The sequence below is a fragment of the Oncorhynchus tshawytscha genome, linkage group LG02 (genome assembly GCF_018296145.1).
Source record: "Oncorhynchus tshawytscha isolate Ot180627B linkage group LG02, Otsh_v2.0, whole genome shotgun sequence".
NCBI classification, from domain to species: Eukaryota; Metazoa; Chordata; class Actinopteri; order Salmoniformes; family Salmonidae; genus Oncorhynchus; species Oncorhynchus tshawytscha.
The window spans coordinates 59,632,842-59,658,137 of NC_056430.1; the positions used below are offsets into that span (position 1 = coordinate 59,632,842).

Consider the following 25,296-nt stretch of genomic DNA (forward strand, 5'->3'; position numbering starts at 1 on the left):
GAGGGGCCCAGCCAGAGCCCGGACTTGAACCCGATCAAACGTCTCTGGAGAGACCTGAAAATCGTTGTGCAGCGACACTCCCCATCCAACCTGACAGAGCTTGAGAGGATCTGCAGAGAAGAATGGGAGAAACTCTCCAAATATAGGTGTGCCAAGGTTGTAGAGTCATACCCAAGAACACTCAAGGCTGTAATCCCTGCCAAAGATGCTTCAACCTAGTACTGAGTAAAGGGTCTGAATACTTATGTTAATGTGATATTTCCAAAATGTCTAAACTGTTTTTGCTTTGCCATTATGGGGTATTGTGTGTAGATTGATTGAATACATTTAAAGAAAAATATACATTTTTAGCATAAGGCTGTAACGTAACAAAATGTGGGAAAGTCCAGGGGTCTGAATACCTACACTGTGTAGTGTAGGTTTGTTACTTATGCTCTGCTGTTGTAGTTGAATGTCTGAGATTAATCAAGTATCTGATGTAGAGTGCCCAAATACCAGAGTAACTCTACAGATCTAATCAGATTAGAGAGGCTATCAGAGAAAACAATGACCATGGTTCAAGGGGACTCAAAGCCCCACTTGCACCATACTGAGTGTGCTGTGGGATCTGGCGTTCCTGGTATTCATAGTTGGTTCAGTCCACATTAGCAGATTCACAAACCACAATCTTTGCTGTGTTGCTTTTCAACTAAAGGCTTGCACACATCGCACTGACTGTGGATCTAGCATTCAACTGCAAATGGTTCAGCGCGCTGTTTTAGGGACCACCCGCAGTAGACGTCAGACTGCCGATTCTACATACGCACTCGGTTCGCAAATTACGTTCAGCGGTGCCAAGTACTCTCAGGCCAGCAAACGCTATTGGTGTGTCTGAGCCCTAAGACATGTTTGAGTGGGTATTTAGAGTGGTTCTAGCCTATAGTTACATATAGCTGTATACAGTATATTATAAATTGAGTGTACAAAACAGGAACACCTTCCAAATATTGAGTTGTACCCCCTTTTGCCCTCAATTCGTCAGGGCATGGTCCTACAAGGTGTCAAGCGTTCCACGGGGATGCTGGCACATGTTGAATCCAATGCTTCCCACAGTTGTCAAGTTGGCTGGATGTCCTTTGGGTGGTGGATCATTCTTGATTCACACGGGAAACTGTTGAGTGTGGTGCTATAGGCCAAATAAGAGCTTACAAGAGCTAATTTCAGTAGCAAACCTCCTTGATGCTCACAGTAACGAATGAGACTTGAAATAAATGATAATCTAGTGTTTACAAGGTTATCTAGGGAAGTTATTGTAAAGGGAAATCATTTTCCACTTGTGGTTGAATGTATTTATAAGTCTGACCAAATTCAAAAATGAATCCAAAGTACAAAATAATTTAATATGAACATTACACACTTTTTTTTTTTTTTTTTACAAATACTCATCTTTGTGACAGTATGTGAATAGAATAACATGTACAGTGCCTTTAGAAAGTATTCATACACCTATACTTTTTCCACATTTTGTTAAAGTGGAATTAAAATGGATTTCATTGTCATTTTTTTGTCAACAATATACACAAAATGCTCTTAAGTATAAGACAAATTCTAACATTTGTGAATAAAGATGAAACCCATATCTTGATTTGATAAGTATTCAACCACGAGTCAATACATGTTGAGAGCTTCAAGTTCCTTGGTGTCCACATCACCAACTATCATGGTCCAAACACACCAAGACAGTCGTGAAGAGGACACAACAAGGCATATACTGCCTCAGGAGACTGAAAAGATTTGGCATGGGTCCTCAGATCCTCAAAAAGTTCTACAGCTGCACCATCGAGAGCATACTGACTGGTTGCATCACTGCCTGGTATGGCAACTGCTCGGCCTCCGACCACAAGGCACTACAGAGGGTAGTGCGTACGGCCCAGTACATCACTGAGACCAAGCTTCCTACTATTCAGGACCTCTCTAGCAGGCGGTGTCAGAGGAAGGCCCTAAAAATTGTCAGACTCCAGCCACCCTAGTCATAGACTGTTCTCTCTGCTACCGCACAGCAAGCGGTACCGGAGCGCCAAGTCTAGGTCCAAATGGCTTCTTAACTGCTTCTACCCCCAAGCCATAAGACTCCTGAACAGACTATTTGCATTGCCCCCCTCCCTCCCGTTACGCTGTTGCTACTCTGTTTATTATCTATACATAGTCACTAACTCTACCTACATGTACATATTACCTCGACTATCCTGTGCCCCCGCACATTGTCTCTACTGGTACACCCTGAATATAGCTTCACTACTGTTATTTTACTGCTGCTCTTTAATTATTTGTTATAAAAAATTTACTTATTTATTTTTTACATAATTGCATTGTTGGTTAAGGGCTTGTAAATAAGCATTTCACTGTAAGGTCTACACCTGTTGTATTACACATACAATTTGATTTGATGTTAGAATCGCAATTTTGGCAGCGATTACAGCAGTGAGTATATATGTCTCTCAGTGCTGTTCACACCTGGATTGTGCAATTTCCCATGTATTATTTTCAAAAATGTTCATGTTCTGTCAAATTGGTTGTTGATTATTGCTAGACAACCATGTTCAGGTCTTGCCATAGATTTTTCAAGCAGATTTAAGTCAAAACTGTAAATTGGCCACTCAGGAACATTCACTGTCTTCGTGGTAAGCAACTCCACTGTAGATTTGGCCTTGTGGATTAGGTTATTGTCCTGCTGAAAGGTGAATTCATCTCCCCGTGTCTGCTGGAAAGCAGACTGAACCAGGTTTTCCTCTAGGATTTTGCCTGTGCTTAGCTCCTTCCATTTATTTATTGTTCTGAAAAATTCCCCAGTCCTTAACGATTACATGCATACCCATAACACGATGCAGCCACCACTGTGTTTGAAAATATGTGCTACTCAGTAACACTTTGTATTCAGGACAAAATTTGCCACATTTTTTGCAGTATTACTTTTGCAATATTTACTTAACTGCATGTTTTGGAATGTTTTTTTTTCTTCTTTGCAGGCTTTTCTCTTCACTCTGTAGTTATTCCACAGTAATAACCTAATTGACAATGTTGTTGATCCATCCTCAGTTGTTTTCTCCTATCACAGCTATTAAACTCACTCAGTGGTTTAAAATCCCTGAGTGGTTTCTTTCCTCTCCAGCAACTGAGTTAGGAAGGATGCCTGTATCTTTGTAGCGACTGGGTGTATTGATACAACATACAAAATGTAATTAATAACTTGACCATGCTCAAAGGGATATTCATGGTCTGTTTTGTGTGTGTGTTTTTTACCCATCTCCAATAGGTTCCCTTTGCGAGGCATTGCAAAACCTCCCTCTTCTTTGTGGTTGAAATTCACAGCTTCAACTGAGGGATCTTACAGATAATTGTATGTGTGGGGTACAGAGGTAGTCCTTCTAAAATCATGTTTAAAAACTATTATTGAACTGTGACTTAAGCACATTTTTACTCCTGAACTTTTTTAGGCTTGCCATAACAAAGGGGTTGAATACTTATTGACTCAAGACATTTAAGCTTTTCATTTTTGTAAACATGTCTAAAAACATAATTCCATAATTTGTGTGACAAAAAAAATCTAAATATAATACATTTTTAATTCATGCTGTAACACAACAAAATATGTAAAAAGGCAAGGGGTGTGAAAACTTTCCTTACTATTCATTATTAGTATTCCTCCAAATCTGACATTTTAGAACAGTGCATACATTGTTATTACAGTTTTAAGGTCAAGTACAAACATTGTGTTGCAATCATGTGCACAACGAACAAGGCTGCAGGAAAGACACCGAAGATTCAAAGCCAGGGTTAAATGAGTTGAATCCAATTTGTTTTCTAATTTTAATTATTGTTGTTATTCCATGAATATCAAATGTGTAGAAAGGGAGTGTCAAGGGCCAGCATTGGGAGATACTGATTCATTTTCAATGTCTTTTTATATTTGCTCAAGGAAAATACAAATTCAGGTGCAGTTCTCGTGCATTGACAACAATGTTTCTTTAAATGGCAAAAGTGCAACTGAGTATTTCCTGATTTATATTCCTTATACATTATATGCAAAATTATTAGCACCCTTTATAAAGATAAGCAAAAAAGACTGTATACAGTACATTCGGAAACTATTCAGACTCCTTGACTTTTTCCACATTTTGTTACGTTACAGCCTTATTATACAATGGATTAAATACCCCATAATTACAAAGCGAAAAGTTCTTTTTTGAAATCTTGGAAAATATCTTGTGTAAATAAAGTATGTTTTTTAATTTAAGTATTCAGACCTTTTGCTATTAAGACTCAATTGAGCTCAGGTGCATCCTGTTTCCGTTGATCATCCTTGATGTTTCTACAACTTGATTGGTGTCCACCTGTGGTAAATTCAATTGATTGGACATGATTTGAAAATGCACACTTCTGTTTATATATAAAGGTCCCACAGTTGACAGTGCATATCAGAGCAAAAATCAAGCCATGAGAAATTGACTGTAGTGCTCAGAGACAGGATTGTGTCGAGGCACAGATCTGGGGAAGGATACAAAAACATTTCTGCAGCATTGAAGCTGCAGAAATGAACACGATGGCCTCCATCATTCTTAAATGGAAGAAGTTTAGAACCCCCAAGACTCTTCCTAGAGCTGGCTGCCCGGCCAGACTGAGCAATTGGGGGAGAAGGGCGTTGGTCAGGGAGGTGACCAAGAACCCAATGGTCACTCTGACGGAGCTCCAGAGTTCCTCTGTAGAGATTGGAACTCTGGAGCACTCCACCAATCAGGACTTTTATGGTAGTGGCCAGATGGAAGCCACTCCTCCAGTAAAAGGTACATGACCGCCCGCTTGGAGTTTTGCTAAAAGGCACCTAAAGGACTCTCAGACCATGAGAAACAAGATTCTCTGGTCTGATGAAACCAAGATTGAACTCTTTGGCCGAATGCCCAAGTGTAACAACTGGAGGAAATCTGGCACCATCCCTATGGTGAAGCATGGTGGTGGCAACATCATGTTGTGGGGATGTTTTTCAGCGGCAGGGACTGGGAGTCTAGTCAGGATCGAGGCAAAGATGGACGGAGCAAAGTACAGAGATCCTTAATGAAAACCTGCTCCAGAGCACTCCGCCCCAGTCTGAGGTCCTAAGGTTCACCTTTCAACAGGACAACGACCTTACGCACACAGCCAAGACAATGCAGGAATGGCTTTGTGACAAGTCTCTGAATGCCCAGCCTGAGCCCAGACTTAAACCCAATCTAACATCTCAGGAGAGACCTGAAAATAGCTGTGCAGCGGTGCTCCCCATCCAACCTGACAGAGCTTGAGAGAATCTGCAGAGAAAAATGGGAGAAACTCCCTAAATAAAGGTGTGCCAAGCTTGTAGCATTATACCCAAGAAGACTCAAGGCTGTAATCGCTGCAAAAGGTGCTTCAACAAAGTACTGCGTAAAGGGTCTGAATACTTATGTAAATGTGAAATTTCCGTTGTTGTTTATACATTTGCAAACATTTCTAAAAACCTGTTTCTGCTTTGTCATTATGGGGTATTGTGTGTAGATTGATGAGGGGGTAAAACAATTTAATCCATTTTAAAATAAGGTTGTAATAATGTAATGAAATGTGGAAAATGTCAAAGGGCCTGAATACTTTCCGAACGCACTGTATGTACAAATCCTGAGCTATATTGTATCCTCAAATGTTTACATTATTTTATACTAATACAATTGCTCAGAAAAAAAAAATCTCAAAATGTTTAATGGCACCCCTAAAGACTCTTATGAAAACAATCTGCATTAACATTCTACTTTTTAAAATTAATCTCACCTTAAATAACTGTATTGTGGTCTTCCATGGCTCCCTGTTTTACTGGGGTAAAGAAATTAGGTAACACACATGTAAATGTATCATCCACCATGGGAAAAGGCGAAGAACTCACAATGAAGAGATGGTTGTGGACCTTCATAAATCAGGCAACAGGTACAAAAAAAATGACCATTTACCACTATTATGCCAACAATTTGGAGGTTTAAAGCTTCTGGAACAGTGGTAAACCTGCCTGATATTGGACGTATGTGTATCTTGTCCCCACACACAGTAAGGAAGATGGTTTGGGATGTAAAGAAACATCTAAAGAGCCAAATTTGGAGAATTACAGAACATCTTCGGGTCACCAAGTAAGACTTTAAATGTATAATTAGACACCATGCCAATAGGCTTTTTGGAAGAGTTGCCAGAAAAACATAATTGAGAGCAACCCAGAAGGGAACTGCTTGGGAGTTTGCATTGGCACTTGGATTGGAACCTGAGCATGGTCAGATGACATAAGTAGAGCTCTTTGGCCATGCACATGAGTGTGGTGCGTTTGGCATCAAAAGAAGAAAGCATATGCAGAAAATAACCTCATACCTACTTTATGGTGGTGGATCTTTTGATGTTATGAGCTATTTTGCTTCCACTGGTCCTGGGGCCCTTGTTAATGTCAACGGCATCATGAACTTTACCAAGTACCAGGGTATTTTATCCCAAAAAGTACCAGGGTATTTTATCCCAGGTTGCCAAGAGGATGAAACTTGGCCGCAAGTTGCTCTTCCAGCAAGACAACAACCCCAAGCGCATATCAAAATACACAAAGGAAATGGTTAAGTGACCACAAAATCCATATTTTGCAATGGCCATCTGTTTATGGACTTGAACCCCAATAAAAACCTGTAGTTTGAATTGAAGCCGGCAGTCCATAAGCGCAGACAAAGGATATCAAGGATCTGGAAAGATTCCGTATGGAGGAATGGTCTACGATCCCTCCCAGTGTGTTCTCCAATCGCATAAAAAAAATCAGAAAAGGCTCCGTGCCATTATCCTCGCAAGGGGGAGGGTGCCAGAGTATTAAAAACAGGGGTGCCAATCATTTTGACCCCTATCTTTTTTTAGAGAAAACAATTGTTACTTGTAAAACAAAATCTCTTTCTCTGAGCAATTGTATTAGTATAACATATATAATTTTCCCAAATTTTTCCTCATCTTTATCAAGGGTACCAATAATTCTGGACCTGTCTGTGCAAGTATCTCATTTTACTCCTTTAACATTGCAACACAAATGCTCCAGACACAATATAAATGGCAACACTTTGCATATTATATCAACAGTGATGACCAGAAATGCACAAAGGTTTCATAGTCGAGATTGACTTCTTCCCATGACAATTCAGGATGGACATTGGTTGAAGGTGCCATGGTTTCCACCATACATTGAAAGTTCACAATCATGATTTTCCCCTCATTTTAATACAAAGAGAGAGCAATGACGTAAATAACAAGCCACACTGCTTTCAAGGTATTTTTCTGGAAATTTGCGTTACTAAACAAGTTTACAGTTGTTCCCAATGCGAGCTTTGAGCTAGCATAGCAACATTTGTTTGGTTGTTGACTGGACAAAACCAAATAACATAACGGTTGGATGGGGTGAAAACGGCTATTTTAGAAATGGCTCAAACATGTATTTTTGGTGTAACTTAAATTTTGCAACATACCGTATTATAATGACCAAACATGTTATCGTGCGAGGACATTTAACACACACAAAAATTCTAAATATCCAGCTTTCCCACTGAAATTATACCACACATGGTACACTTTCATATTGTGCAACTGTGCTCATGTACTGTACATGTACCTGCTGCCATTGGGCAGTAATGGATATCCAACATAACAATCTATCATTATTTACAAGATTGTACTTTATCCCAGTAATGCATTAACCTTTGACAAACTATAACGAAAGCAAATCCATTCATAGACAATGCCCTTTTAGATATGTGCATCTTCGCTGTTGCTCCACAGTGTTCATGTTATCATGGCCACATCACCCCCTGCAAAGTGAAGTGCTTTGAGACCTGGTGAAAAACTATATAAATGCAATAAAATATTATTGCTAATTTCAATTGAGTGCACAGATTTTATGAAAACCTCCTTAAAGGTTTTAGGTTTTACCATGAGAAATGTGTGACCAAGTTAAAACTAAAATGAGTCCAATTGAAAAGAAATTCGACAACAAATGCATTATTTATGCTGTTTACAGTTTAAACCCCTACAAAAGTAGATCCATGGAATATCATACAGTATGTTCCCCAAGGTGCAGAGATAATCCAGATGTGTATCTTTTTATCCAGATTACCCCTATATCTAATAATAATAATAATAATAATAAAAGGGTAAGAAAATCCCTCATTACTCATCTGTACTAATTTGGGAACATCTTATTGCCCAAGTCTTCACAAAACCTCTCAGAATTTTGTGACACCTCAGCCAGCTCCTGGATGAACTCTAGGATGTATTCACTTCATGTCCCATAGACCAATGTTTCACAACTCCGGTTTGAGTACCGCCAACAGCACACATTTTTGGTGTAGCGCCGGACAAACTCACCTGATTCAACTCATTGAGGGCTTGATAATTAACAAGTTGAATCAGGTGTGCTTGTCCGGGGCTACACCAAAAAAGTGTGTACTGTTGGGGACTAGAGTTGGGAAACATTGCATAGCCTGCTAAAACATGCAGTGTCAAGATTGTGAGAAGCTGTCGTCCTTATCGGAATCGGGGGATACCGGTCGTGACATCTCAAAGAAACTGGATGAGCGAGAGGCCTTTCTCGACCTAGAGGCCTTTTTCGATTTTAGCAGTTGAAGCATCTCGGCCAGCTGTGCCTCCACCACCGCCATGCGGCCATTAAGAGACCCAATGTCTCCCCTAAGTTCCTGCTTCAGCTCCAGGAAAGAGGCGTGCATGGTCTGTACGGGTATAGGACAGACTACCAGCTTCCTTTCTGACTGCACAGGGCTCCGGTCCTGCGGAGTGCGGGCGTCACCCACGTTATCTAAGCGCAGGTCGCTCTTGGTAATACCGCTGTCACAAGAGTCCGTCTTCTTGAGAGACATCTCGTTATGGGACTTAGTCCTGTCCGGCAAGGTCTCCATGGACTCGGCCTTAGAAACGCTGCTCCATGACTCTGCTTTCACAACGGATTCCTTGAAACGACCCCAGCCCTTTTTGGTCTTTGGCGCTGGCTCTGCGGACTTGCAGCCTATGAGGTTGCCATTTTGGATGGCAGGGGCATGAAGCATGACTCGGCTAGAGGGCCTGGAGGACAAAGATGACAATGTGGACGAAGCTGTGGGAGTGGCAGGGCTCTCGGTCACCATGATGATGCTGGTGGAAGCGAGGACCTCGTGGATCTTGGTTTGCTCCAGGTGGATGGTGCCCTTCTCCACGTCTGGTGGCTCCCCCTGACTAGCTCGCTCTGCTGCAAGTCGCGCCTCCCTCTGCTGCCGGAAGCGCTGGAAGAGGCGACGGACGGGGTGGTCCGGAGGAAGGTTCAGAGGGGCCTCATTATTCCTCTTGAGCATCTCCTCTTCCTCACGTTTCACATCACTGATCTTCCGGAACACTATCTGTAACAAGAAATCAGAACATCAGGTTGGGATCAAGCCCACCTTAAATTCTTTGGGTCCAAAGTGACATTTGCTGCATTACATCTACTCAATGCAATACCCTTTAAGTATTTTTAGTTTAAGTATTTCTTTGCACACTTATGACTTAAACCAGGGCTGCCCAACCCTCTTCCTGGAGATCTACCGTCCTGTGGGTTTTCAGTCCAACCCTAATTTAACACACCTGATTCTACTAATTAGCTGCTCAACAAGACCTTAACTAGCTGAATCAGATACGCTAAATTAGGGTTGGACTGAAAACCTACAAGACAGTAGATCTCCAGGAAGAGGGTTGGGCAGCCCTGACTTAAAAGTTTCTAAACTGAAGGAAAATAGCATAATGTCCCTCAGCCTCCAAGCATACACTACATGACCAAAAGTATGCTCGTTGAACATCTCATTCCAAAATCATGGGCATTAATAGAGAGTTGGTCCCCCCTTTGCTGCTATAACAGCCTCCACTCTTTTGGGAAGGCTTTCCACTAGTTGTTGGAACATTGCTGCGGGGACTTGCTTCAATTCAGCCACACAAGCATTAGTGAGGTCAGGCACTGATGTTGGGCGATTAGGACTGGCTCGCAGTCGGCGTTCCAAAGTTTGATGGGGTCTGTGCAGGCCAGTCAAGTTATTTCACATCGATCTCAACAAACCATTTCTGTATGGACCTCGCTTTGTGCACAGGAGCATTGTAATGCTGAAACAGGAAGGGGCCTTCCCCAAACTGTTGTCACAAAGTTGAAAGATGAATGTGAATTGATTGCCCCTCATCTATCTTCAGAGTTTGTTCTGTTAGGTGACCTAAACTGGGATATGCTTAACACCCCGGCAGTCCTACAATCTAAGCTAGATGCCATCAATCTCACACAAATTATCAAGGAACCCACCAGGTACAACCCAAAATCCGTAAACATGGTCACCCTCATAGATATCATCCTGACCAACTTGCCCTCCAAATACACCTCTGCTGTTTTCAATCAGGATCTCAGCGATCACTGCCTCATTGCCTGCATCTGCTATGGATCCGTTGTCAAACGACCACACCTCATCAATGTCAAACACTCCCTAAAACACTTCTGCGAGCATGTCTTTCTAATCGACCTGGCCCGGGTATCCTGGAAGGATATTGACCTCATCCCGTTAGTCGAGGATGCCTAGTCGTTCTTTAAAAGTAATTTTCTCACCATCTTAAATACGCATGCCCCTTTCAAAAATTGTAGAACTAAGAACCGATATAGCCCTTGGTTCACTCCAGACCTGACTGCCCTCGACCAGCACAAAAACGTCCTGTGGCGGACTGCAATAGCATCGAATAGTCCCCGCAATATGCAACTGTTCAGGGAAGTCAGGAACCAATACATGCAGTCAATCAAAAAAGCAAAGGCTAGCTTTTTCAAACAGAAATTTGCATCCTGTAGCTCTAACTCCAAAACATTTTGGGACACTGTAAAGTCCATGGAGAACAAGATCACCTCCTCACAGCTGCCCACTGCACTGAGGCTAGGTAACACTGTCACCACTGATAAATCCACGATAATCGAGAATTTCAAAAAGCATCTCTCTACTGCTGGCCATGCTTTCCTCCTGGCTACCTCACCCCCGGCCAACAGCTCCGCACCCCCCCGCAGCTACTTGCCCAAGCCTCGCAAGCTTCTCCTTCACCCAAATCCAGATAGCAAATGTTCTGAAAGAGCTGCAAAACCTGTACCCGTACAAATCAGCTGCGCTAGACAATCTGGACCCTCACTTTCTAAAATTATCCGCCGCCATTGTTGCAACCCCTATTTACCAGTCTGTTCAACCTCTCTTTCGTATTGTTGCCGCGGTCATCCCCCTCTTCAAAGGGGGTGACACTCTAGACCCAAACTGTTATAGACCTATATCCATCCTGCCCTGCCTTTCTAAAGTCTTCGAAAGCTAATTTAACAAACAGATCACTGACCATTTCGAATCCCACCGTACCTTCTCCGCTGTGCAATCCGATTTCCGAGCTGGTCACGGGTGCACCTCAGCCACGCTCAAGGTACTAAACGATATCATAACCACCATCAATAAAAGATTGTACTGTGCAGCAGTCTTCATTGATCTGGCAAAGGCTTCGACTCTGTCAATCACTGCATTCTTATCGGCAGACTCAACAGCCTTGGTTTCTCAAATGACTGCCTCGCCTGGTTCACCAACTACTTCTCAGATAGAGTTCAGTGTGTCAAATCGGAGGGCCTGTTGTCCGGACCTCTGGCAGTCTCTATGGGGCTACCACAAGGTGCAATTCTCGGGCCGACTCTTTTCTCCGTATATATCAAAGATGTCGCTCTTGCTACGGGTGATTCCCTGATCCACCTCTAGGCAGACACCATTCTGTATACATCTGGCCCTTCTTTGGACACTGTGCTAACAAACCTTCAAACGCACTTCAATGCCATACAACTCTCCTTCCGTGGCCTCCAACTGCTCTTAAACGCTAGTAAAACTAAATGCATGCTTTTCAACCGTTCGCTGCCCGCACCTGCCCAACTAGCATCACTACTCTGGACGGTTTTGACTTATAATATGTGGACAACTACAAATACCTAGGTGTCTGGCTAGACTGTGAACTCGCCTTCCAGACTCATATTAAACATCTCCAATCCAAAATAAAATCTAGAATCGGCTTTCTATTCCGCAACAAAGCCTCGTTCACTCACGCCGCCACACATATCCTAGTAAAACTGACTATCCTAACAATCCTCGACTTCGCCGATGACATTTACAAAATAGCCTCGAACACTCTACTCAGCAAACTGGATGCAGTCTATCACAGTGCCATCCGTTTTGTCACCAAAGCCCCATATACCACCCACCACTGCGACCTGTATGCTCTAATCGGCTGGCCCTCGCTACATATTCGTCACCAGACCCACTGGCTCCAGGTTATCTAGAAGTCTTTGCTAGGTAAAGCTCCACCTTATCTCAGCTCACTGGTCACGATAACAACACCCACCCGTGGCACGCGCTCCAGAAGGTATATTTCACTGGTCATCCCCAAAGCCAACACCTCCTTTGGCCGCCTTCCCTTCCAGTTCTCTGCTGCCAATGACTGGAACAAAGCAAAAAATAAATAAATAAATAAAATCGCTGAAGCTGGAGACTTATAATTCCCTCACTAACTTTAAACATTAGCTATCCGAGCAGCTAACCGATCGCTGCGGCTGTACATAGCCCATCTGTAAATAGCCCATCCATATTTACTTTTCTGCTCTTTTGCACACCAGTATTTCTACTTTCACATTGTAATGTGCACATCTATCACCCCAGTGTTCATTTAGCTAAATTGTAATTCCTTGCTACTATGGCCTATTTATTGCCTTACCACCTCATGCCATTTGCACACTCTGTATAGAGACTCTTTTTTTTCCTATTGTGTTATTGACTGTACGCTTGTTTATTCCATGTGTAACTCTGTGTTGTTGTTTGTGTCGCACTGCTTTGCTTTATCTTGGTCAGGTTGCAGTTGTAAATGAGAACTTGTTCTCAACTAGCCTACCTGGTTAAATAAAGGTGAAATAATAAATAAAAGCACAGAATCATCTAGAATGTAATTGTATGCTGTAGCGTTAAGATTTCCCTTTTTACTGGAACCTAAAGGGCCTACCCCGAACCACGAAAAACAGCCCCATTTTTCTAGTGTTATTCGACATGGAGGGTTAGATGGTGGTGATGTCCTAAGGAAGTGGTACAGTAATTCTTTCATGAAGCAAAAGTGTTAGAACAATAAAGTGTTGGCATTTGGGAATAGTTAATGCCTCATAGGGGAAGTTGGCACTGACTAACCAGGTTTGACTGTAATTCAAAGAGGGAGTTTGGAAGTGTTCATGTTTAATTAGATAAAATGTAGGTAATATTGTGCAACATCATTACTATAAATATGTAGAGTTGGCACGTTAGCCTCGAGGACACAACCGCTCACTGCCCTAAAAATATCAGTGCTGGTTTTGTTTGTCTCATTTATTTATTTATTACATTTTGAATTGCCAGCTGGAAGCTCACGGGAAAAAGAAGTCTGCATTGTGTTTATGTACCACAGTGGTCTTTATTTAGCTGCACTCAGCACAAACACAAAGCAGTAGCGGCAAAAAGTAAAGCAGCTTCCCCCTCACCATAGTTAAATATCAAGGCAGTGGAAATGCAAAGTGTGGCCCCTTTTTTGAATGAAAATGAATGAATATATTGAACCACATTGAAATCATGGCAGGTGACACATAAACCAATACAAACACATAAATAAGTAATGTTGGGGATAGGAAACGTAATCTAAAGGACAAATCTTATATCGGTCTGCTAATAGAAGACTTTTAAAGGCCAAGTGCACTAGTTTTGTAAACAAATAAATATATAATAATAAAGATGTTAAGGGGTGCTGCAGCGCCCTCAGCATCCCTACTTCCTGCGGCTATGAGCACAGGTATGGTTTTGGGAGCATTTATTTTAAACCTTGAAATTGTATTAGTCTAACCAAGTCACTGAAATTAATTAGTTCTCGTCGCATCAGATATTTTAGAGTGAAGTAGGTGAGGTTAACATTGACCCAATGCCTATCTAAATGCTTTAAGCAATGCTTTTTTCAAACTTGCCAGATTAAGGCAAAGCACTGGTCAGGATCAAAACCCAACAACTTTCCGTCTCAAAGCCTGCAAATGCATCTTTAGCTGTCCATTCAAACAGTGACTGTCTATGACTAATACACATTCAGACTCTTCTCCAAAGGCTGCTCCAAAAGGCAGAGACTATCCCACAGTGCAAATTACATTTGTGTATTCATAAAGCACAATCCCCTGAACAGCCAATCAGATCTTTTGTATTTTCGGGCAGACCAGACAGCTGAGAACTGCTTGACCTGAGGAAGGATTCAGTATGGCTAAAAAGTAGTGCTGAGCGATTAACCAGCGTCGGTTCAATTATTTGAATTCCATTTTATTTGTTTTTTTCCCCTGTGAGCTCAATGTGCATATTGCATACTTTCTCTAGAGATACATTTTTCTAGCCTGAACTGTGCGATGCAGTAGGGGGTTATAGTTTTCAAACAGGCCAATATTTGAAAATAATAAATTGGCAAATATTGTACAATCCAGGTGTGCAAAGCTCTGCCAAAGGTGATTCTAACTTATTGACCCAGGGGTGTGAATACTTATGGAAATTAGATTCATGTATTTCATTTTCAATAAATCTTCTAAACATGTTTTCACTTTGTCATTATGGGTTATTGTGTGTAGATGGGTGAGAAATCAATGTAATAAATGTTGAATTAAGGCTGTAACACAACATTTGGAAAAGGTCAAGGGGTATGAATATTTTCTGAAGGCACTGTATCTACCTCTCCTGTATCCCTACACATGTATTGGAACTGACCCAGTATATAGCTAGCTTACATCTCATGTTCTTATTTTTATTTGGTGTAAATTAATGTTATTTTAGTACTACATTGATATTGATTACTTAACTTTTTATTTTAAGTAACTTTTATCTTCACGACGATCTTCATCCATAACCCTTCGGTCATACGGTAATTATGCCAGCACTACAGCTGAAGTGTTACAGCTCCAGCATCTTCAGTAAATAACAGTGCTACAGTTACTCATGGCTACAAGAAGTCGCCTCATTGCCCATAACTGTCTCCATATTTATCTGTCTCTAGGAATGTGGCAGATTCATTCAGTTAATATTCATTTGTTCGTGACCATGATACTATTTGAGATGCAGTATGGCTAACAATCAAATGTGTCCATCAATCTGTGTCTCGTGTTAGTAATAAGACCTTTCTCAGATCACGATTAAAATGTGGTCATGCAGACTGCAGAGGCTTTCCCAGAATCATTCTGGCATTAACCATGTAATCAATATCTTTATTAACCTAGTCGTGGGGTTTTCATTTAGTCATTTCATCTGGTCAAATGAATCGTGACAATGGATTCATATGTGGGTCAGGGGAATTTTAAAAGTTCTTGGTGTTCGTATAAATAAAACATAGATGAAGAATAAGAGAGTCGTTAGTACATAATGCTTTAGAGTGGATTATTGTAGCTAGTTGTTTAATGTTATAGGAAACAGCTGGTCATGAAATCATGTAGATCACTGTGTTATTAGGAAATACAGCACAAATACTGTAGTCCATCACATTACTGTATAGATTTAGATCTGTATCCCAGACTTGTATCCCACATTTCTCACAAGATCAGTAATATGGGCTGAAACTTGTCCAGCAATGTTTCCATAGGGTTTCTTAATACAGATATCTTTAATTGGTGAAAAAGACATAATAACCTTATAGAGTAGAGGGATTTATTTTTTGTAAATCCAGATGTGTAATGTAAAAAGATATTTCCTGTGAAGCGACTGCAGACGATGCAGTATGGGGTATTGCAGGTGGAAGACCAGCATTGTGCCTACTCAAGCGAGTCAGGGTCATTTCTCACACAGGAGATCATTATTGCACAGTGCGGCAGAACGGGTCCCATGCAGCAGGGCTGGGTTTCCGATCGATCAGGGGAAGCGAGAGGCCGTGATAGGGGTGGAGAGACAACGAAAGGGAAATAAAGAGGAGAAAGAGATAATGGGAAGATGGAGAGAGAGACTGGTGATGACAGATAATACCCACCTAGTGTTTAATCAGCCTAGGTTGGAGAGGTGGTACACATAGGATTCAATGGAGGCTGCTGAGGAGAGGATGGCTCATTATATTGGCTGAACGGAGCAAATGGAATGGCATCAAACCATGTGTTTGAGACTATTCCACTGATACTGCTCCAGCCATTACCACGAGCCCGTCCTCCCCAAATAAGGTGCCACCAACCTCCTGTGAGAGGATTTGGTCTTTTGATCAAAAAGTTGGTGTTACTTATCTTGTTAATAGTTATGTACTTTGTAGCAGTGGTAGTCATTGTAGCACAACATGGAAGTGATGGTATGTGGTAGTAGGTACTGTATTGTAGTAGTAAAGTATTGCCCAATACTATACAATGAGGGAATATGATTGTAGTGTGTTTTATCCCTTTTGGCTGGATTCCACCACGCTGTCCTTGCAACATTGCCAGTCTCTGCTTTGACTTTGCTTTTTAAAGGACAACTGTCTGGCATTGGTGGTCAATATTATGAACCCTGAACTATCTGATCAGCCAGTCAGAGAAGTATGGGTTCCCTATCTAGGGTCTAGTTCTTCTCAAGGTTTTTTTTTTACTCCAGTCGGCTTCTGCTCTTTGTGGATTTGAGGCCCATGCTTTTCCCCCCGACCACTTCATTTGTAAAAAGTGATATACACATGAAAATGAATTGATTGAATGACTGACTACGAATTGAAATTATTGGCACATGGACTTTGATCGAACTAGTGACTCATCTCTCTGCTGTAACAATATATTCCCAGAGCGCGTGTGTTAATCTATGAATCATTTTTGGTGCAAAGCCCCTTGCTGCTGCACTCAACTGCAATACTGGAGGTCTTTCAAACTTCCTGTTTCTAACTTTGACCTTCTGAATTCTGGTACAGAGGGGAATAAAAAAATACACCACTCACCACCTAGGTTACTTCCCCTTCTGAAATGTCATGTTTTTTTAAACTTTATGCAAATCTCAAGGGCCTTTTGCTTGTGCAATGAGATTTGGAAACAATTAGCATCACTAAGGGGAAGTATTTCTAACTTTAGATCTGTGGGTTTGACAAACATTTTCCTGCAAGTCTCCCATTCACATCAATGAACGATTGACGTGAAAGTAATGCATGCTTGTCCATACTTGGAACGGGGCCCCGACTATCTAGATAAAGCATTTATGAATTGCAAACATTTTACCAAGTAAGTTGATAGAACTGTGAAACGCTGCAGGGGCGAGGAGTGGGGTTGGATGAGTCATCCATAACTATTTAATTAATATGACGTAACAGTTAAATGAAGGTGATATTAAAGATTCATACATAATTGACATCCATCTTGCAGGCACTGTAAGACAACAAGTTGAAAGCAGCTCTCTCGTCAAATGTAGAAAATGTACGCACTCGCTGTACTGTATGTCTCTTTGGATAAAGCTGTTTGCTAAGTGGCATATTTATATATACGATGCATTTTCACTTCTCTCACCTCAGATGATGCTGCAATGTCAATCGTTGCATTGCCATTTACTTTTTTTAAACTAGTAATCGACAGCCTTGGAGACTTTTGATCATGTGTCATTTAATTTGGTTGATAAACTGGCATGAATTTAAGTTTTCAAAATAAATCCAGATTGCATATCTCAGTAGCTCTGCTAAGAGCTCATTTCATTTTGTAAAGATAGATCCACAATGGGTATGTTCCTAATTATTCCCTTTTCACAACCGATCTAAGTAAACCACCCAACGAAAATAAATTACATAAATAGGAAGCTATTGAAATTCTTGTTGGTGAATCTGGTCCAGTCTCTCTAGAGTGTATGGTTCATTCATTAAACATAAACCACGTTTCCAACCACGTTTTTTATGCAAGTAAAGTCATACCGTGTAAAAAAACAAAACAAAAAACATGAGTGCTGTGGTGGAAACAGGAAGTTTCGGTACAATTTTATAAATTGCAACAGATAATTTGTTTGTTTGACATAGTTGGATCTTTGTGTGTTAGTAAAATTAATGATGAGAGAAATGGCTGTGGAAATGCTTTTATGAGCAAATATTGATATAATAACCATATCAAAGTAAACTTGGAGTCGCGATGACATGGTGTGTGGTCCTCCCACTATGACTTAAATGCGATAGACACATTAGACATATTTTTATTCGTTACTTAAGTGAAGAGTGCATTTTGTGTGCACTACGTCATCACACACAGATATTTATCTGCAACAAGTCATTTTGGTGGAAACGCCACAGGTGGGAAAATTAGCATATTTTCTTTATGCATATTTTTTAATATTCACATGAAAATCTGTCGCCAATTGGATGGAAACCTATCTACTGTGTCAATTATGCAATCAATTTATTTCTGAAATCAATATGACTTATTATACTCATCAATATTTGACCTTTTCGACATTCACTGTCTAAATGCCTAATCAGCTCGAGTTAATGCAAAAGGTCTATGAAAAATGGCGCTTGTCGACAGACATCGAAAGCTATCATGATGGGCCTCCAGAATTGGCCCATCAACTGGTGTGTTACTGATTTCCATGGGCATAACCTACAGAAATGGGCCTCACGACCCTATGGCGGACCCCGGGTCGTGTTCATTAGGGCACACGATAAAAAAACAACAATGAGCGTTTCTAATTGGACAGGTCCAGGTAGTTCTTCAATTTGGTGCCTAATGATCACTGCCCTGTATCATACCTAACAGCAGGTTCTAGCATTAGCCAAATCAATCCCTCTGGTTACCTAACCTGAAAAGTATGGTGGATCAGTGGCTGCCTAAAGAGGCTTATGCACCTGAAAGCTTTTCTAGACTAAACAAAGCAATAACCTTGATGACAGCGAGAAACCACATGCACCACGGCTAAGGGTGCAGATCGTGACAAACCATAATAGGATATGCGGTAAAAGTGAGCCATCGTAATAGTCAACATGACCTCTATTTCCTCTATACTCAAGTTTGAATTGGATGATGATTGACAAGGACAGAGGATTGCATCTTGATGAAGCAACAGCCCCTTCTGATGAATAAGCTATGTCCTCCTCGTGAATATGCTGTGTTTTCTTCTTCGAAGTTGAATCAATTTCAGTACTTGGATTTTTTTTTATAGAAAATGCTGTGGGTTTTCTGTGATGTTCATGGTTTACAAGTTATCAATTTGTTGTCTGTATTGAGGTTTTGAGTGGGTGTAAAGAGTTAATGAAGAAACGCTCTCATTGCTACCATGGTTAAAGTCTAGAAGCTTATTGCACTGATATTCAGATCAATAAGACATAGTGGGCCATTTGTTAAAAAATGCAACATTAAAAAATAATGAATTAATCTGCACCATTAATAATAATCTGTCAAATTATGCATTTCTAACATACTATTCAAACGCCATGATGATTGCCATATTGTAACGATCCTCGCTAATGAGCCCACCTTACAAGTCCCCCTACGTGAGCTAACCCTATTGGAGCAATCCGTAGGTTGTCTTTAACACAAGCGACCTGGGTTCTATAATATTTTGACAAAGGCTGAGAGAGCATAGTGTAGTTGATACTTTGTTTAGAGGCCTTATTTTTTTTACAGGTAAGGAACAAGTCAGTAAACAGGTTCAATTACAGACAAACAAGGACAAGGTGAATCCATTATTAAGTAATTATTCAACAAAGACCGGGAACTGGCCACCATCTCACTTCCTCTTGGTCCAAGAAAATTCTTTAAAGACACGTTCCACAGAGAATCAATTATGGTGTAACCTCGTCCCCAGATATTGCGAACATTGGCCGGATGTGTCTGGGAACGAGATTTAACTATGGTGAAACAGCAAGGCCAGCGTCACAAATTAAGTGTGAGACACCAAGTATAACTGACTCGGCATGATGAAGGTAGACTCAGCAATGACATCAGTTTTGGCAGATTGTTGTTGTTTATGCCTGTAAGGCAGAAGTCATTTCATTTATGCTGCTGTTGATGTCTAGCCAAAAGTTGCCCCACTCTGTTTGATGATGAAATATTGCTGAGTCTATCTTTTAAGCAGTTCCCATAAAGATAAGGTGCCACACCCACCAAAAAAGCCATCTTTGAGAAAGATCAATTGAGTTTGACGCGTCAGCTTTTAAAATAAATAAATAAGAGCACTTTCAATGAGGGAGATGCCATCAACCTTTCCTTTTATTAACTGCAGGACACAGAGAGATCTCTGTCCCAATATTCTTAAATAGCTCTCGTTTCCCTCCAGACCACTGTTCGGAAAGGACTGGATAGGTGAAAAATAAATAACTTAGGAGTCTATCCAATTTTTTTTGCCAATCAATAAGCTATTGGAGACTATTGAGACACAAAGAGAGAGCAATGTTCCCGGGCAGCTTACCCTCTTTCTGAGGTTATAGGTGAGCAGCAGGTTGCGGGAGAAGTGGTTAGAGAAGGCCGTGTAGAACTCCAGAACTTTCTGCAGAGCTTCACGCTTGATGACGTGGAGGTCACAGTAAGTCAAGGCCCGAACGTTGGCGCAAGCCTGGGCTAGGGTCACCTCCTTCCAGAAGATGTCCCCAAACACGTCTCCCTTTCCTGTGAACATACAAAACAGGGGATAGAAAGGGGAGAGAGAAGTAGTGAGGTGAATGATAACAAGGGAAACCCCATCCATCCACAATGATATGAATCTAACTGCCATGAAGCTCATCTTGCAGCCTTTTATGGTAATACAAAGTCAAAAGCCCAAGGTCATACCTCTATCCTGAAATGTTCTTCAATGCAAACTGCCTGTACAATGTGAACACACCAAAAAAAAAGACCATTTGAAAAAGAGTGCGTTACGTAACTGGTATTTAAAAAATATCTAGTTTGAGACCAACGGGGTAAAATGATACACAGTGCATTTGCGATACCAATTGTAGAAGCCTTGTCGCCTAGAAGGTAAACAGACGCTGTACTGAATTGTAAAACAACATATTCCAGCTCTTACTAATGAAAAGTTGCATCCCTCACTTCACCGAGCTTCTACTTTTCTGGAAACAGATCAAAAAAAGTATTAGCCAAGAGTCCATAAGCCATGGTTATTAACACATATGCAGACCTTTTGGTTTTCACACATGAAAATGCAAATCTGTCCCTTTCCAGTGTCCAAATTGGATTGATGAAATGCATCAAACAGCTTATGGGAGATTTGGGAGTTACAGTGCAGCTTTGAGTGACTGGGTAAATATACCTTTGTGAATAAAATAGACTGGGGGGATATACTGAACAAAAATATAAACGCAACATGTAAAGTGTTGGTCCCATGTTTCATAAGCTGAGATAAAAGATCCCAGAAATGTTCCATACACACAAAAACCTTATTTCTCTCAAATGTTGTGCACACATTTGTTTATATACCGGTTAGTGAGCATTTCTCCTTTGCCAAGATAGTCCATCCACCTGACAGGTGCAGCTTGTGTTGGACAATAAAAGGCCACTCTAAAATGTGCAGTTCTGTCACCACAACACAATGTCACAAATGTCTCAAGTTTTGAGGGAGTGTGCAATTTGCATGCTGACTGCAGGAATGTCCACCAGAGCTGTTGCAAGATAATTGAATGTTCATTTCTCTACCATAAGCCACCTCCAACATTGTTTGAGAATTTAGCAGTACATTCAACCAGCCACACAACTACATGCCACATATAACCACACCAGTCTAGGACCTCCACATCCAACCTTTTCACCTGCGGGATCGTCTGAGACCAGCCACTTGGATAGCTGGTGAAACGGAGGAGTATTTCTGTCTGTAATAAACCCTTTTGTGGGGGAGAACTCATTCTGATTGGCTGATGGTAATGGCTCACATCAACACCATTATCCCAGAAACCCTAGACCCACTCCAATTTGCATACCGCCCAAACAGATCCACAGATGATGCAATCTCTATTGCACTCCACACTGCCCTTTCCCACCTGGACAAAAGGAACACTTATGTGAGAATGCTATTCATTGACTACAGCTCAGCGTTCAACACCATAGTACCCTCAAAGCTCATCACTAAGCTAAGGATCCTGGGACTAAACATCTCCCTCTGCAACTGGATCCTGGACTTCCTGACGGTCCGCCCCCAGGTGGTGAGAGTAGGTAGCAACTAATCTTCCACGCTGATCCTCAACACTGGAGCTCCCAGGGTTGCGTGCTCAGTCCCCTCCTGTACTCCCTGTTCACCCACGACTGCATGGCCAGGCACGATTCCAACACCATCATTAAGTTTGCAGAAGACACAACAGTGGTAGGCCTGATCACTGACAACGACGGGACAGCCTATTTGGAGGAGGTCAGAGACCTGGCCGGGTGGTGCCAGTATAACAACCTATCCCTCAACGTAACCAAGACTAAGGAAATGATTGTGGACTACAGGAAAAGGAGGCTCGAGCACGCCACCATTCTCATCGATGGGGCTGTAGTGGAGCAGGTTGAGAGCTTCAAGTTCCTTGGTGTCCACATCAACAACAAACTAGAATGGTCCAAACACACCAAGGCAGTCGTGAAGAGGGCACAACAAAGCATATTCCCTCTCAGGAAACTAAAAAGATTTGGCATTGGTCCTCAAATCCTCAAAAGGTTCTGCAGCTGCAACATCGAGATATGGTTGCATTGCTGCCTGGTACGGCAATTGCTCGGCCTCTGACCGCAAGGCACTACAGAGGGTGGTGCGTACGGCCCAGTACATCACTGCGGCTAAGCTGCCTACCATCCAGGACCTCTACACCAGGCGGTGTCAAAGGAAGGCCCTAAAAATTGTCAAAGACCCCAGCCACCCCAGTCATAGACGGTTCTGTCTACTACCGCATGGCAAGCGGTACCGGAGTGCCAAGTCTAGGACAAAAAGGCTTCTCAACAGTTTTTACCCCCAAGCCATAAGACTCCTGAACAGGTAATCAAATGGATACCCGGACTATTTGCATTGTGTGCTCCCCACGACTACCGCCCTGTAGCACTCACTTCCGTCATCATGAAGTGCTTTGAGAGAAGTGCTTTACTCGATACCATCTACTGCATCTTGACTATGCCGTTCTGTACCATCACTCATTCATATATCTTTATGTACATATTCTTCACCATTTACACTTGTGTGTATAAGGTAGTTGTTGTGAAATTAGATTGTGAGGTTAGATTACTCGTTGGTTATTATTACTGCATTGTCGGAACTAGAAGCACAAGCATTTCGCTATGCTCGCATTAACATCTGCTAACCATGTGTATGTGACAAATAACATTTGATTTGATATGTTAATATCCTCTTCCCATTGGGTTTGTATATCTACTTTTCAATTCACATTACATCCTTGCTTTACCTTTCGTTGTGGTTGACAATGCAACATTCTTGGTCGACAGCTCAAATATACCGTAAATATCACAGTAGCCACTTGCCAGTACGCACAAACTATTTAACAAGCAGAGCAACTTTTCTTCTAAAACAAACTACAAACTATTGTTGAATAATGCTACAATCCACAAGCAATGATTTTTCTCATCCGTACACATTAAATTAGCTAGCAATACAAAGCGAACTCCTGCTAACTAACATTAACATGCTTCATGATCAAGTAACGTTAGCATATAAATAATGAACGTTTATCCCTCCCATACGAATATAAAGGTAAAGTAACGTTATCATACAGTATCATTCATATAATAATATAGGCTACACTGCTACAAAACTTTAGCTAAGTAAACAAAATAATGTATGCAGTCTTACAAACGTGCTGGCTTTAGCGGAATGCTGACGTTTAGCTGAACCATAGCTAGATAGGCGCTCTTAGGCTTACACTAGCTACCATGTTAAAAATACTTTTCAACAAACCAGGCTTAATTTGATCAATATCATGGTTGTCATTATATTACGTGTTTGGCCGAACCCGGAAACCCTGAACTTGATCAATCCCCGTTGAGGGATGATCCAATTTTTTGTATATGACCGTAAAACATTTTTATGATGACTATAACATTTGTTGGCACCTTCAATTCTTGCATATTTTCTCATAAGAAGCATTTTTCACCATTCTGTCTGCTCAGGCAAATTTGCCGAAATGCTAAACATGGAACCAAATCAGAACTCCCATACATACCCCTTGTGATGACGGCAGCCAATGGCCTGCATCTATCTACGATGTAAACACAGCCTCTGGTGAAAACACGAGCTTCTGTCTGACGAAGAGGAACATAGCTCCCAAAAACTGAAATAAGATAAATATCTATTTAAGTGCACTTGAAATATGCAAACTGCAATCCGATTTGTCCTGATCTTATGAAGATGTAACTCCGTTGACCATTTAGCCAATTTATTGAAAGCTAGCCAATGTTACAGTTTGACTACCCTAGCCAGATACTGTAAATGCCAATTTGTGTTTCAATAGCTCTGTCAGTGAATCCAATTTTTGAATCAAGTTTTGTCCTGATTATATGTATAATTTCATATAACTAGCTGCAGGCTTAAAGAAACCAAAATAAAAGCATGTAGATAGAAATATGTGTGTGTGTCATGTATGCTAGAATGGAGATTTTAAAAAAGGACAGCTGCATATTGGCCAAACACATATAGCATACCTTGCAATACAATCTTCTCTAAAAACAGATGTACAATGTGCTCTGCAATAAGATTCCTTAAACCAGACGAGTTCTCAAATAGCAGCTGCCTAATACCATGGTGGGCATGCATAATGTTGGATGCATTGGAATAATCTTTTTTAAATGTTTTTTTATTTAACATTTATTTAACTAGGCAAGTCAGTTGAGAACAAATTCTGATTTACAATGAAGCCCTACACCACCTGATAAAGAGCCTGTAGGCTTATATGAAATTAATGTTTGTTTCAAATACTAAAATGTTATGTGAATGTCAGAATATTTAGGTGGATTAAATTATTTACTTTTCTACTAACCTTCTAAAAGTTGACTATGCCAAAATCTTCCCAATCCATTCATTATTCTACTAACAATGAGTGTGAGACATGTTTTCCATAATCTAAGTTGCATGCATATACTGTACATATGAACAAAGACCACCATTACAAATAGTGTTTCACCATTTATTGTACGGAGACAAATAGCAAAGGTGTCTCAGGCAGTATTTGAAGTATCTAAATATAGTGTAACATACCAATGAATGTACATCAAGTGCCGTGGAGGTAAACAATCTTACAATGTTGCAGTCCAAAAATTAAAGCTTTACCATCTATGCCAAACGCCTGGAC

The 25,296-nt window shown here is 41.0% G+C and overlaps 1 protein-coding gene across 1 annotated transcript in view; it reads right to left on the minus strand.

Moving 5' to 3' along the window:
- Positions 1-7,250: 7,250 nt before the first annotated feature.
- The window catches only part of LOC112265849 (potassium voltage-gated channel subfamily H member 1), a 53,167-nt gene continuing 35,121 nt past the window's right edge, over positions 7,251-25,296 (minus strand). Inside the window, exons 11-12 of the mRNA XM_024443401.2 lie at positions 20,451-20,647; positions 7,251-9,431 (exon numbers count right to left, since the gene is read on the minus strand). Of these exons, the coding sequence (XP_024299169.1) occupies positions 8,544-9,431; positions 20,451-20,647 (1,085 nt within the window). The 3' untranslated portion in view covers positions 7,251-8,543. The remainder of the gene's footprint in view (positions 9,432-20,450; positions 20,648-25,296) is intronic.